The following is a 15625-nucleotide window of genomic DNA, read 5'->3' as shown; positions in this document are numbered from 1 at the left end:
CTGAGTGACTATAGCACAATTTTCAGTTCACTCAATTAAGCAGAACATCCTCAACACCCTCCCTCCTACCTAGCTTTTACAAGAAATGCTGAACAGGGGAAAAAGAAGATTCCAAATATGTATCTTTCAACTGAAACCCAAAGAGAAATTGCTACTTTTCAATTCAACATCCCCACAAATCTTACTCTTTTGCTTGTTTTGCCAACAAGACAAGTTTTAGCTTATGTCCTCACTGCTGGCATGGAACAACTTTGAAGAAGCCAAGCTGTGGCCCAACCAAGACAACTGTGAATAAAATGATTAGTAGTATCTCACCTCAGAATCTTTATCTTTCACAATTTCCTAAGAGGACAGACAGAGTCAATGAGATTCTAGGCTAATCTTTAAATAGGTACATTTGAGCTGTAAATCCAAACTAGCTGACCATCTATAAATACCCTGAGCAAAAAACAAATGTGGTTGATGACAATAATGAAAATATCTTTCTACTGAAGATTGTGAGTTCTCTAAATTTTTCCTCTGATAATTCCTAAGCCTTACCATATCATTATTTGTGATCACAGAGACTTGAAAATAATTTTGATGTTGATGATGATGATGTTAACACTGATGATGACTACCATGAACTTCTTGGCCCAAAGAATGATCACTTTGGTAATCCTCCCAAGCCTTTATCTTGTTGGATGAGCTTCACTTCCTGGACTGAAGTTAGTTCACCCTTCTCTAGGCCCCTATGAGAGGCATGCACTAGTAGAATGAGAATGCTACATTGACTATACTGGATAGCATCTAAGGATCATAGGAATGAAAACTGTACTGTGGCACAAAACCATACATTCCGACTCTGGAGGGTCTTGTATACACTGGGCATACATCTAATACTCAAGCAAGCTGTCATTTGGGGAAAAGTGCTCTTGTGTTTCAAAAATGTGCATTTCTACGTTGGAAAAAGGGAAAAAATGTTTTCTGAAGGGTCTCCTCCTGGGATACTATGAATATAACTTTTTTATAAAATATTCCACTTTTAGATTACCTATCTAACCTAAATCTGTATTGGTAGGGATTAAAAGTTAATGACTAGTGAAATGGCCCTTATTCACATTCATATTGTCTCAAAAGAACAGAAAAGAACTTCAGAAACAAAGCATTCAGCTCATTACTGAGTGACTTTCCCTGATTAGATTTGGGGTGCAATTTGGATGACTGTCCCCCATTCAGTACCTTTTCTGATGGAAAGATGATTATTTCCATCTTCCTGATATTTCTACATCAAGCTGGGAAAAAAATTCCTTGTGATCTCAGGTTTTTCAAGCCCACAATAATGCACTTTTGGCAAAATGAGTAGCAGTATATTTTCCCCACTGAGATTATTTACAGGGAAAGCAAGAAACAACAACTCTTGTTCCACTGTAGCAGGGCACCAAACAGTCTCAATCACAAATGTATAATAAAATCAGAGGTCTAGAAGGCACCTTAAGGGGTCATCTGAACCCCACTCCTCAACCAACCTTAGAAAAAGGAAGATTTTAAAAAGACATCTGGGGAAGGAAATTCCACCAGTCCAGTCCTCATTGTCAGGGGACAAAATTTCCTTAAATTGAAACTAAATTAATAAATCACACTATTTTTGTGGAAAACATGGTGATAGGATCATCTCACTTAGCTTCTGCATCTCGCCCTTCTCTTTTGACAACTGTGAGAGGGTAGAAATATAGTAATTTTGGGTTAGAGTTCCGTGGGATTCTGGATGTTCTGAAACCTAAACTGAGCATGCTTGATATCAGATATGAAAATCCAAGGGCTTTAAGTAAGCAAGAGCAGCTGCAGATCAATGTAAGGATGATGGGACAGGATTTATGAGGACATTCCCAATTTTAGGATATTTGTCTCAACTTTTCAAAAATTGCCTGGAATAGCCTATACAAATATGGACCGCCCCTGTTAAACCAAGATGTATGGTCAATAAAGTGGCCAAGCATCTTTTTTTATACTGGACGGTTCAGTTTTCAGCTGGCTAGTCCCCTGTCTGGAGCAGATTTGGCACTACACTTTTGTCTGCAGCTCCTACTGCCAAATTCCATTGCTTGGAAGCTGTGTCCATGTTCAGAAGGACCCAAGAAGGGAACACAGAGGCTTTAGAATAAGTGGGAGGGGCAGGGGCCCTTCTGGAGGAAACACTCTAAGTTGGACCAACTCAATACTTCTGCAAAATGGCATATGTGACATCATGTTACCCTGAGTGTCCAGAATAACACTTTTTGTCATGTGCTTCTCCTTGTCTCAGAAGATTTCAGAAGGCTCTTTAATAAGACGTCTAACCTTAAAGTTTCCAGCTGTTCATGTGTAAACCACTAATGTGTGACAGTTCTTGACCTTTAAGATGTCCCACCCTCGGTTATTTGTAATGACAGTTCAAATCAGGATAGCCCTCTATTTCTTCATTCCTCCTTTGGCAATTAAGGAGTAAAGACATCCACTTTACTCACAAAGGCTTGAGAACATTGCCTAATTGCTAACATTGCTAATAGACAAGGCTGTAGCTTGGAAAAAATCAGAATTTTCCCTCCCAAAATGCTTCTGGACTCACTGTTCCCTCCAATTTAAACTTTAAAAAGTGATTTTAAAATGGGTGTCTAGTGGACAGATCAGCCTGGCTCAGTCCAGTCTTTATTAAATACAATTATCTCATTTCAACACCTGGGGGTAAAACAACAACAACAACACCCCACATAAGTCGTGAGAAAAGGTTTTACTTTTTAAGAATAAACCCCAGGAATTTCAACAGTCTCGAAGGGAAAAAGCAAAAGAAAAGCCTTACCTGAAATGTGTTAGATGTCTCTGGATGTCAAGGTCTAATATTGGAGTGGGTCTGGAAGATCCCAGGGGTGATCTGTCTTGACTCAATAGGTCCTGAAATTCTTTACAAATTTGTCTAAAACAAGAGAGTAAGAAATGGAAAAGTTACTCATCTCAAATCCTAGATTTTATATGCATGTTATCTTAGAGTGATTTACAGAGTAACTCAAGGTTGTGACATTGCCTACATTTTAGAAATCACTGACCAAAATTTCAGAAAAAGACCATCACATTATCCCCATCATATTTGACTAGATCTATACAGAAATGGAAATTGGAGAATAGACACTGGGACTGGAATGATTCTAACAAAATTTCCTGTCTTTAAGCTCCTTGTGGGCAGAGAATGTGCCTACCAACTCTTTTATATTGTACTCTCCCAAGCATTTAGAACAGTGATCTGTTTCTAGACTGTGAGCCCGTTGTTGGGTAGGGACCATCTCTATATGTTGCCGACTTGTACTTTCCAAGCACTTAGTACAGTGCTCTGCACACAGTAATCGCTCAATAAATATGATTGAATGAATAAATGCTTAGTAAATACCATTGATTGACTAATTTGCCTAAACATAATAATGTCATTGTTTAAACTTGGCCATTATGGGCACACCTTCATTATTGCAAAGCAATAGAGATAAATAATGAATTGTTGAGCATCATTAAACAATACATATTACAGGCATACCCTGGGTTACAACCACCTCACCATACAATTGTTCTGGGGATTCAACCTATACTGTTTGATTTATTCTGGATTGCAACCACCTCACTATGCAATTATTGATAGTGGTATTTGTTAAACACTTTACTATGTGTCAAGCACTGTTCTAAGCACTGTGGCAGATTCAAGCTGATCAGGTTAGACATGGTCCCTGTCCCAAAAGGGGCCCACAGTCTTGACCCCCATTTTACAGATGTGGTAATTAAGGCACAGAGAAGTTAATAGACTTGTCCAAGGTCACACAGCAAAGTGGCAGAGCCAGGATTAGAACCCAGGTCCTTCTGACTTCCAGGCCTGTTCTGTTTTTCCCAGGCCATGCTGCTTATGTTGGGGATTCAACCTGTATTATTTGATGGCTTACCCCAGAGTATTCCCAACTAGCCTGATGTTCTGACTGGAGGCTATAAGAACGAATTCCCTCTCCCACTCCAACTCTGGAATGTATGCAAGCAATCAACAATTACTAGATCTTGAAGGAAGCTCTACCTGCTGTCTGTCAGATTCTCCAGGAGTTGAAAAGACCCCAGAGCAGATAACAACAACAAAAGAAGTATATAGAATTGGGGTTGCAATTTAATTTAGAATTGGATAATGCAGATGTTGATAAATTCATTGCATCTCATTCAAAATCCAGTGAGGACAATTTATATACCATTGCAAGATGCTGAACAGATGAAAGTATAGCCCCTCCAAAATCAGCTAAAACCTCATGATTAAAAAGTCTTGCATCCCTTTCAAAGAAATATTCATTTATAAACATGATTTTATAAATAACCTAATGGAAAAGGGAATTCAAATGCTCTGTGGTGATCATTAGAAACTATCTCCATTACAAGATGTTTTGAAAAGAAAAGAAGAAAGTTTATCAATCTTCACTGGACAAATGATTTGTTAAAATTAAAGAAGCACCACTAGTCAGCCAAACAGGCTTCTACTTCTGTAGCCACCTCCATAATCAATCATTACAATTTTTAATTTAGTATTGTGCTGTTATGCTTTGAATTACATTAATAAAGCTTTTTTAAAACATAATAGCCTTTATTGAGTATCAGTTGTGTAAAGATCACTGAATTAAGTACTTGAGAAAGCATAATAAAAATTATATATGATCCCAAGGAAGTTACAATCTAGAATTTCACATTATTTTAGGGGGTTTGGAGCATATTCTAGTACATTACAGTTTATTTGAAAATGTAACCCACAATACAACCACATTTTCAAGGAACATAACCTAATTGTATCATGAAGAATACCTGTATGTTTCTGGAATATCCTGTCTTTCCTGACTAGCTCAGTCACAGTTGATATGGTATGGAATACACACTGAGATATTTTTGTCTGCTCTGCATTTTTCCTTTTTGTATTTTACATAATTTCATTAGACAAATTTTCACAGAATCCCTCAGGCTCAAGACCTCAGAAAAAGAGGCTCTGCACGTATAGACATAACTAAAAATAAGAACCCTAATGTTAATATTTAACTTTTTTAGGATGCTCATTTGAGATACTACCTTGAATCTCTTCACTATGAAAGAAAGTTGGCAATTTTAAGGCCAAATTAAAAGAAAAATCCAGTGGAATTAATAATTTGGATGCATTTGCAAAACATTTTTAAACTATTATAATCCTCAAACTGAGATGATTTTTGTGGCAGATACAGTTTAGAAAGTTGGATGTATAATTAGCAGAGGTGTTAACCAAGTGAATTTAGTTTTAAAGGTTTACAAGTTTACTAAATTAAGGGTCTCTACCAAACTATCACACAGGAAAGACTGAGAATTCATAGTTCGGGGCCAGACATTGCTTAGTTTACTGTTCGGTGTCATGTTTTCCTCAGAGCAATGAGTTCCTAAACAATTTTCCTATGAGAAATGCATGAGATTTTACTGGGATATGTACATATAGGTGTTATATATAAGAAATACTATTTTTTTAACATCATAAACTACCTCTAGTTTTGGGGCTTAAGTATTAGAGTTGGGGCTGATCTTGGTCTTGAAGTTCAAATGCAAATTTGTTATTTCCATCACTATCCTTAGAGACAAATGAGTTTATGAAGATTAAAAAAAAACCATTTAAAGCCAGGAAGTTTTAGAGTGACACATGGCTTAAATAACCTTCTGCTTCAGTTTCTTGCTGTTGTCCCAGTTCAGGATTTTATATTTCTCCTGCAGTAGTTGACACCACCATCACTGGTATGAAAAGAGAGCAGGATTTCTTGCTAACATTTGCTAAAGAAATTGCATGACTCCCTCTTATGAAGATCATGGCAGGAGTCCCTATGTCTGCTCTTCTTCAAGCCTCTTTAAATTTTTGATCAGTGAAGCAGTCAACTTGGCTCTTGTGAAATGAGCGCCCAAATCCCTTGGGAAGAACGTTTTTAAAATGGTTAAAAAAAGTGTCTAATTACTCCAAAATATTTAGTTCATCAACAAAACACTGGAAACAAAATGGAAATACAAGACTAACTGCACAAACCAATGGGCCCTTCACACAATTACTTACTTGGCAATATAGCCATATAAAACCGAATATGCTTTCATCGAGGTGAAGAATAAATATGCAATCCAATCTGCTGCCACTGCAAATCAGCAATGCAATCTGAAATTTTAAAAATTCTAGATATGCCAGTGTTTTGGATCTAAATGGCTCAGTCCTGCAGCTTAGATGAAGCTGCTCTCAACATTCCATGAATGTTCACTCATTCAACTGAGTTTGATTCTGACCACCTCAAATATCTAAATGAATACCTTTTCCCTCTAACTTAAAGGGGATTTGTAAACTACTCCAGCAGAATTTGCAAAGAGCAAATGCGCATGGGTTAGAACCCCAGCTCTGCCACTAGTCTGTTTTGTGGCCTTGGGCAAATCACTTAACTTCTCTGTGCCTCAATTTCCTCATCTGTAAAATGAGGATTAAGACTGTGAGCCCTAAGTGGGACACAGACTGTGTCCAACCTGATTCCCTTGTATCCACTCCAGAGGTTAGAATAGTGCCTGACATAGTACTACTTAAATACCATAATTATTATTATTATAAGCTGGTTCTGTGAATATGCTTTTCATTCTTATGTTGTAAACCATAAGCTTCTTTTCCCCTTCCTTGAATTCTTATCTATTTGATATTGATTGCAGGCTGCATCTCATATATTAACCAGGACAGTATTTCTGCTAAGATTGTTAAATCCTCCTGTCTCTTGTCCCTTCCTATTTTTCAGAGGACGGGAGTTTAGTGTGTACATAGAAAATAATGAGCGAAAGAACAATTTCCCTTATTAAATGACTTAGAAACATAGAAAACAAGATGAAACAACATCCAAGTGTGGGTGGAACTGGGCGAGAGCGGAAGTGAGGCAATATTAATTTGCATATTTGATTAAATCTGAGTTCATTGTGCCATCTTTAGTCAAAGTAGCGTGCACACACACACAGGCACACAGATCCTAAGAACAATAGTAAGAAAATATTCTCTAGACTTTGAGCTCACTGTGGGTAGGGAATTGTCTCTCTTTATTGCTGTATGGTACTTTCTAAGTACAGTGTTCTGCACACAATAAGCTCTCAATTAATACAATTGAATGAAATTAATTGTCATTTCATCCTCCCCTTCAAGACTATAAGTTTCTTGGGAGTAGGGAATGTGTCTACCAACTCTATTGTACTGTTCTCTCCCAGGCATTTAGTTCAGTGCTCTGCACACATTAAGCACTCAACAAGTACCACTAAGTGATGTATTGGCCAAACGCTCTGAAACTGCCTTTTTTGTTTCTCTCAAGCCTGGGCCTGCATGGGTTTCTTGAATAAAATGTTCAAAAGTTGAAACAATGAATTGTATCCGTTCCCAAACACTCTTACCTGAGGTAGTGTTTGATTTAGGGCAAACCGTCAAAACAGGGAGGGACTGTTGAGCTTAGTTTGGTTAGTTACGGGAAGGTGGAAAAGAGAAGAGACCGAGAAGAGGAAGGGTAACAAGAGAAGAGGAATAGAAGCAGCATGGTCTAGTGGATAGAGCACAGACGTGGGAGTCAGAAGGGCCTGGTTCTATTTCCAGCTCTGCCACTTGTCTGCTGTGTGACCTTGGACAGTCACTCAACATCTCTGTGCCTCACTTCCTGGGGATTCAATACCTGTTTTCACTCCTACTTAGACTGTGAGCCCTCTGTGGGACCCAATTATCTTGTAACTACTTCAGTACTTAGTACAATGCCTGGAATATAGTAAGTGCTCAATAAATACGATTGAATGAATAGTACAATGCTTTGGACACAGAAAGTGCTCAGTAAATATGATTGAATGAATGTTTGAGTCTCCTCCGAGAAGCCATCCCTGACTATGCCCTCCTTTCCGCTTCTTCCACTCCCTTCTGTGTCACTCTGACTTGCTCCCTTCATTCATCCTCCCTCCCACCCCATGGCACTTATGTACATATCTGTAATTGGTTTATATTAATGTCTGTCTTCCCCTCTAGAATGTAAGCACAGCATGGCTCAAACAGCCTGGGTTTTGGAGTCAGAGGTCATGCGTTCAAACCCCGGCTCCGCCAATTGTCAGCTGTGTGACTTTGGGCAAGTCACTTAACTTCTCTGTGCTTCAGTGACCACATCTGTAAAATGGGGATGAAGACTGTGAGCCCCCTGTGGGACAACCTGATCACCTTGTAACCTCCCCAGCGCTTAGAACAGTTCTTTGCACATAGTAAGCACTTAATAAATGTCATTATTATTATTAAGTGCTTAAGAAATACCATATATATATACAAATATATATATATATATATATATGCATATACATATACAAAAAGGGGGTAAGGAATCCTCCAGCAGAAACAAAATGGTCCAGCACAAATGACTCCAATCTCTTGTTTCTTCCTCTGTTCATCTGCTGTACCTCAGCAGCCACAAAATTTTGGATTAATTGTGCCATTCAGAGTTTGGCTATTTCTGGACCTAGTATTATCAGCACCAGGATGAAGAAGGATTACTGATCCTTTTTTATATAGAGGGTTGAGTTTGAAAGAACCTGTGTGAAGAATGGAAGAATCCAGGAAGGAGGAGGACATCAAGCAAGTTCCATCAGCATCATTCATGGAATATACTGTCAATGTCAAACGGCAAGACAGAATCACAGTGAAGTGCAGGAATCAAGTCAGTTTCCTAGCACTGAAGCCAGGCTCACCTTAACACAGCTATACCAGGAGGGGAATGGTGAGATGAAATTGGGAAACCAAAAATAAGGAAGACAGGGGAAACATTTTTAAGATACAGTAAAACAAAATCTCAGACACCATACTTTGACCAGCAGAGCACACTGCAACCAAGAAAGGAGAGGCTTTTTATGAAGTGAGTCTTTGGAAGGATCTTCTTTTTCCTCTTTCTTAGACTGTGAGCTCCACATTGGACAGGGACTCCATCCAACCTGATTAACTTGTATCTATGGCAGAGTTTCTAATAGTGCTTGACATATAGTAAGTGCTTATCAAATACCATTTTTAAAAATCCCCAGGATTCAGAGGGACCAGAGAGGGAAGTCAACAGAAAGGAAGCAAGAGAAGAAGCGTGACCTAGTGGAAAGAGCATGAACAGAGGATTTAGAGAACATGAGTTCTAATCCTGGTTCTGCCACATGTCTGCTGAGTGACCTTGGGCAACTCACTTACCTTCTCTGTGCCTCAGTTCTCTCATCTGCAAAATGGGGATTAAGACTGTGAGCCCCATGTGGGAAAGGGACTGTATTCAATGTGATTATCTTGTATCTACCCCAGTGCTTAGACCAGTGCTTGGTACGTAGTAATCACTTAACAAATACCGCAATTATTATTATTAAGTTTTTTTGTTACCAGAAATGGAATTTTCAATTTTGAATAGAATTTTAATGGCTTATTAGCTAAAATACTTTAAAATGTGCCCAAGCACACATCTCTGAATCCCACTGTTTCCTGGAATTGGCTCCAATACTAGTGAAGTGCACGTTTGGACTAGCCTAGAAACAAAAAGAAATCTGAGCACCCCCAAAATGACCTTGGTGGTTCCCACAGCACTACCCTTTCTTTCTTCCACTATTTCCCCAGTTTATCTCACATTTCCATCTGATATGGTGTCTGAGGCTATGGCCTGACATAGCGAATGGTTACTGTACAAATCTCAAATGGTAATTCCTGGCAGAAGGATAGGAATTATGAAGTTCCCTATGGAGTTCGTGCAGGCATTGGGTGAATGAATAAAATCATGATTGCTAAAGAACTTGTGGTTTCTGGACAAAGTTCATTCAGATATATTTTTCATAGTCTAGTGGATGTTAGGGGCCTGGATTTGAATTCTGGCTCAGCTACTTGCCTTCTATGTGAATTTGGGCAAGTCACTCAACTTCTCTGTGCCTTAAATGAGGAAAATGTAGGTAGGATACCTGTGTTCCTTCCCCTTAGACTGTGAACTCCATAGGGGATGGGGACTGTGTCCAATCTGCTTATTTTATATATACCCTAGCCCAGTGCCTAGCATAGTTTTTGGCATATAGTGAGTGCTTAACAAATATCATTGTTTATGACTATTATTAGTGCTTATTCCAGTGCTTTGCACAAGTAAATGTTCAATACGTACGATTGAGTGAATTATTATATTATCACTACCTCAATGGTCTCCTTGTACATGAAGCTCATCCAATTCAATGCAACCTCAAAATGCCTTATCTGGCTCAGTGGTTTGGCTAAGTTAGAGGGAAAGATATCAAAGTGTGGAGAATCAAAAATGACTTGCCTAAAAGATTAACTTTTAAATTTTGATGCGGCTAATAGTAATCAAATTAACTGTGGTATATGTTAAGTACTCACTATGTGCCAAGCAATGTGGTAGATATAAGGCAATCGGTCCCACCTAGGACTCAAAGCCTACGTAGGAGGGATAATAGGTATTGAATTCCCATTTTACAGATTAGGGAACTAGAGAGAGAAGTTAACCGATTTGACCAAAGCCTCACAGCAGTCAAATAATGACAGAGGTGGGATTAGAACTCGGGTCCCCTGACACCCAAGCCTATGCTCTTTTCACCAGGTTGTGCTTTATTTTTATAAACAGAACTTTTTTAAGAAAAATTTAAAAATATTATTGTAGAGAGCAGCATTTCTGGACTCTGGACTGTGTGACTCTGCACACAGTAAGCACTCAATAAATATGATTGAATAAATGAATGAATGAATCCAAGACCCCTGATGGATTCAGATGGTCTCCACAGAAGACCGGCTCTCCCAAAACGCTTAGTAGAGTGCTCCGCACACAGTAAATTCTCAATAAATACGCTCAATAAATACAACTGAACGATTGAACTGCACTTAAAAACTTCCAGCTTATGTGTATTAATACTTTTGGAATCTGTCCAAATGTGACCATTCATAATAATAGTAATGATGATGATGATTATAATAATGGTGTTTTCAAAATAAAGAGGCTCTTAGGTCTAGGAAGAGTAATCCTGTAGAAAGAATACTGGGCAGGGACTCAGAAAAGGTTTTGGGCAGCTAGCTGAATTTCAAATGAAATGTTAAATTCTAAATATGTTTTATATAAGGCTGACCTATGTATGTTTCTTGTTAAGGTGGTAATCACTTTGATAACCCGACTGGGTTAGCACATGCAAATTAATCTCTCTCACAGGTCCCTTAGAGAAAAAAAAACAGCTGTACTATAAGGTACCCTCAGAAACCTAATTCCTCCCCTGTTTAGGCTGGATACTTCTCTCTGGGTCTCCATTTGTTCTTCTATGTTGTGAGGACATTGTACTCTCCCAAGGGCTTAGTACGCAGTAAGCACTCAATAAATACAATTGGATGAATGAATGAATTGTCCATAAATCCCTAAGGGCAATAAAAGACTGACTATGAAGCACTCTGAGCTCCTCTTTAAAGGAGCTTTGTTAGAAAAACAACAACAACAAAATTCAATTTACTCTCATATTATGGCTAGTACTTGAAACATTCCCAGTGCCCTTGGCCAACATTAAGGAAGTTTAACTCTTTAGAAATATTAACAGAGATTCTTGATTCTCTGGTAATATGGGAAGGTTTATGGTTTAGATTGGAAAACTAAGGCTGAAACAAATGAGGAAGTGAAGATTCTAGACTCTAATGGTGGAAGGTTTGCTCTTTCCTGGGTAAATGTTCCTTTAGGTCACTGCAGGGCAAAAAGGAAAGTGATATGCCTGTCTGTTGTTGATTGGAGGCTAGGAGGCAACAGAAACTAGATATCACCCTATGCTAGGAGTTAGAACATTTGCCTTCTCTTAGAGTTGTTTTTTCAGTGACTCAGAACTTGGGTCTAAGGCAAATCACCATCTCACTGAGCCCCATTTTTCACTATACCTGCCTTTCAACATTCAGATCATCAGTGTATTCTCTGAGCTGGGGAAACTGAGTTACAGCTTGTGTTGTCTCTAAGGGAAGCAGTGGAGTAACAGATATAGTGGAAGCTAGGAGAGAGAAGAATAAATTATATGGATGATCTGCATTGAGGAGAAGTTGAGTAGACCTGCTCTAGCAATTTTTAGCAGCCTCCAGGACATATATACTGGAGATCATCTCCAGTCTTTACTCACATCTCACTCCCTCCACTTCCCTCACCCCTCCCTCTCTGTGACCAGTTCAGCCAGTTCTGAAAGGAGACTCTCAGAGATTGCTTCTAGGGTGATAACATCTCTGCTCACTTCTATTTCTCATGTTGCCTATTTTCTGTCAGAGGGAAGTAATCTCAATGGATGGAAAAGGATGGTCCAACAAATGTGGCAACAGTGAGCATATTGAACATGGTATCGTTTAATTCTTATTTGTGTTTATATTTTCTGTAGTTCAGAATTTAGTTTCAATTTCTAACTCCTTCCCCATTCCTGGGCCTCTGTGGAACAGCTGATTTGAGGACCCATCATCTTACCAACAGATGCCCAGTCAGGGGAATAATCACAACTCAAGATAATTCAGTTCTCCCCTCCTAGACTGTAGGCCCATTGTGGGCAGGGAAAGTGTCAACTCTGTTGTATTGTACACTCTGGAGTCCTTAGTACAGTGCTTTGCACACAGTAAGTGCTCAGTAAATATGACTGATTGATTGGTTGTTTCAAAAAGTGCCAGGGGGAAAAAAAGTCACTGCTGTCCTTTGGAACGGGACAACTGTGGTCCTAGTTCTCCTCATTGTAAAATGATGGCACTTAGCAGTCAGTGAATGGACTATGATAGACTCACTCCAGCTACACAATCTACAATTAGCAAGACAACCATATCACAACTGCCCACTCTGCTTGAGAAGGAAAGTAGTCCCTCTGTCTTCCATGGTTCAGAATTCATAAGAAAATGGAGAAGCAGCATGACGTAGTGGAAAGAGGACCTAGGAGCTAGGGGACTTAATATAATAATAATAAATAATAATATTAATAATAACAGTATTTGTTAAGAACATACTATGTGCCAAGCACTGTTCTAAGCACTGGGGTAGATACAAGGTAATCAGATCATCCCACTGGGGCTCACAGTCTTAATGCCCAGTTTACAGATGAGGTAACAGGCACAGAAATGTTATGTGGCTTGCCCAAGGTCACACAGCAAACATGTGGTGGAGCTGGTATTAGAACCCATGACCTCTGACTCCCAAGCCTGTGCTATTTCTTCTAAGCCAAGCCACTTCTCTTGGCTTCTAATCCTGGCTCTGCCACTTATCTACTATGTTACATTGGACAGACACTGAACTTCTGTTTGCTCAGTTTCCTCATCTGTAAAATGGGTGTTAAGAAAGTGGGGGGGGGGGGGCGGCAGGGACTGTGTCCAACCTGCTTATCTTGTACCTACCCCAACACTTAGTACAGTGCCCAGAGCATACTAAGTGCTTAACAAATACAAAAAAAAAAAGCCTTGAGGGTTCTAGAACATCCTTCCAGAAAAGTTACCTTCTTTGAAACTTTTCCAGGATGAGGCAGTGCATTTTATAGCTAGAGGAGGGCAAATCTAAAAATCTTTCATGAGATTAAAGGGAAGATTTCCCTTCATCGTTTAGTGGAGGTGGCTTGCTGCCATGGTTCCCCATGCATACTGGCACATTCTTAAATTACTCCCCACCATTCCTACTTGAACAAACATTCCAACGAGTAAAGGGTGCTTGATTTTCTTCCCGTTGGGCTTACTTTGTTGCTAGAATCATCTTTTTCCTTGCTGTCTGTTCTTTCTGCTCCATGTGCTGTCTGGCGAGGTGCTCTCCTACCGCCTTGGCTGGAAACTCTGTTTCACAAGTGTAGCCAAAATCCCGGGCCAAGTGCAAAGCTTCTCCTGTTGGGCGACAAAACAAGTCAATTGTCTTTACTTAAATCCATTGCTAGCACCAGGCCCTCACATTTATGAAAGTGCCTTTGTCAGGCAGACCTTTTCTGAGTCAGTCTTCTTTTGTGCAACCTGGAATACGGGTTACTGACCAAACATGGAAACTGAATCCTAGAGATGATTAATTACTTACCCTGCAAGTTCCCTCAGCATGCTCAGTGAAGGGAGAAGCCAGGAGTAGGATACACAATGTTTAACTCCCCATCCAAGACCTCCCAGCTTTAAGAACATCCATCTTTCTTTATAATGCTCTCACAGATTTCCCATGGGTGCCAATAGTGAGCACCTGGAAGCCCACAGCCCTGTCCTCTTTTTTTTTTTTTAATGGTATTTGTTAAGCACTTTGCTATTTGCCAGGCACTATTCTAAGATTTTGGGAAGATACAGCTAATCAGATTGGACACAGTACATGTCCCACATGAGGCTCACAGTCTTAAACCCCATTTTCCAGATGAGATAACTGAGGCACAGAGAAGTTAAGTGACTTGCCCAAGGTCATCCAGCAGAGAAGTGTCAGAACTGGGATTAGTATCCAAATCCACTAGCCATGTTACTTCCCACTCTTTCCTCTTCTCAATGTGATTACTCCAGTGTTCATAAAGCCTTGAGAACTTGGATGTGAGCTAGGGTGGAGGGTGGAGAGGGATGAGGAGGGGCTCCAATTCAGTTTAGAGGAGGCTTTAGAGACCCAGCCCAGCCCAAGTCATCTCCAATCTAAAAGATGTGGCCAATCAGTCACATAACGTTAACCACTGGAATCGGGGCTACTCTATGTTAGGCCCCGGGGATCCAGTTTAGTCCTCTACCTTGATCCCCAAAGGAGATACAACCCTCTAAATAATTGCTCCCCCTAATTCATTCATTCACTTAATCGTATTTATTGAGCGCTTACTGTATTCAGAGCACTGTACTAAGCACTTGGGAAGTAGAAGTCGGCAACATATAGAGATGGTCCCTACCCAATAATGGGCTCACAGTCTAGAAGGGGGAGACAGACAACAAAATGAAACATGTAGACAGGTGTCAAAATCGTCAGAACAAATAGAATTAAAGCTGTATGCACATCATTAACAAAATAAATAGAATAGTAAATATGTACAAATAAAATAAATAGAGCAATAAATAGTACAAATATATATATATATACATATATATATATATATATATATATATATATATATATATATATACACAAGTGCTGTGGGGAGGGGAAGGAGGTAGGGCAGGGGGAATGGGGAGGAGGAGGGGAAAAAGGGGGCTCAGTCTGGGAAGGCCTCCTGGAGGAGTTGAGTTCTCGTTAGGGCTTTGAAGGGAAGAAGAGAGCTAGCTTGGTGGATGCGTGGAAGGAGGGCATTCCTGGCTAGGAGAAGGACGTGAGCCGGGGGACGATGGTGGGACAGGTGAGAACTAGGCCTAGTGAGGAGGTGAGTGGCAGAGGAGCGGAGGGTGTGGGTTGGGCTATAGAGGGAGATAAGGGAGGTGAGGTAGGAGGGGGTGAGGTGATGAAGAGCCTTGAAGTGGAGAGTGAGGAGTTTTTGCTTGATTATCTGGATCTGACCTTAGGCCTGACATCAGATAATCCTCCAGTGTGAGTAGAGAGAGACAAAGAGAATTCCCCAAAGATAGTTTTCCCTTGGAGCTACCATTACCAATTCTCTGCTATTTAATCTACTCTACCAATCAGTGGTAGTAATTTAGCAC

At 39.7% G+C, this 15625-nt stretch overlaps 1 protein-coding gene across 1 annotated transcript in view; it reads right to left on the bottom strand.

Annotated features, from left to right (window-relative positions):
- The window catches only part of TFAP2D (transcription factor AP-2 delta), a 51329-nt gene that overhangs the window by 11395 nt on the left and 24309 nt on the right, over positions 1-15625 (bottom strand). Inside the window, exons 6-7 of the mRNA XM_038740120.1 lie at positions 13732-13873; positions 2819-2932 (exon numbers count right to left, since the gene is read on the bottom strand). Of these exons, the coding sequence (XP_038596048.1) occupies positions 2819-2932; positions 13732-13873 (256 nt within the window). The remainder of the gene's footprint in view (positions 1-2818; positions 2933-13731; positions 13874-15625) is intronic.

This window comes from Tachyglossus aculeatus, chromosome X1 (genome assembly GCF_015852505.1).
Source record: "Tachyglossus aculeatus isolate mTacAcu1 chromosome X1, mTacAcu1.pri, whole genome shotgun sequence".
NCBI classification, from domain to species: Eukaryota; Metazoa; Chordata; class Mammalia; order Monotremata; family Tachyglossidae; genus Tachyglossus; species Tachyglossus aculeatus.
Note: the sequence above shows the minus strand (reverse complement) of the source record. Positions and strands in the feature narration are given on the sequence as shown.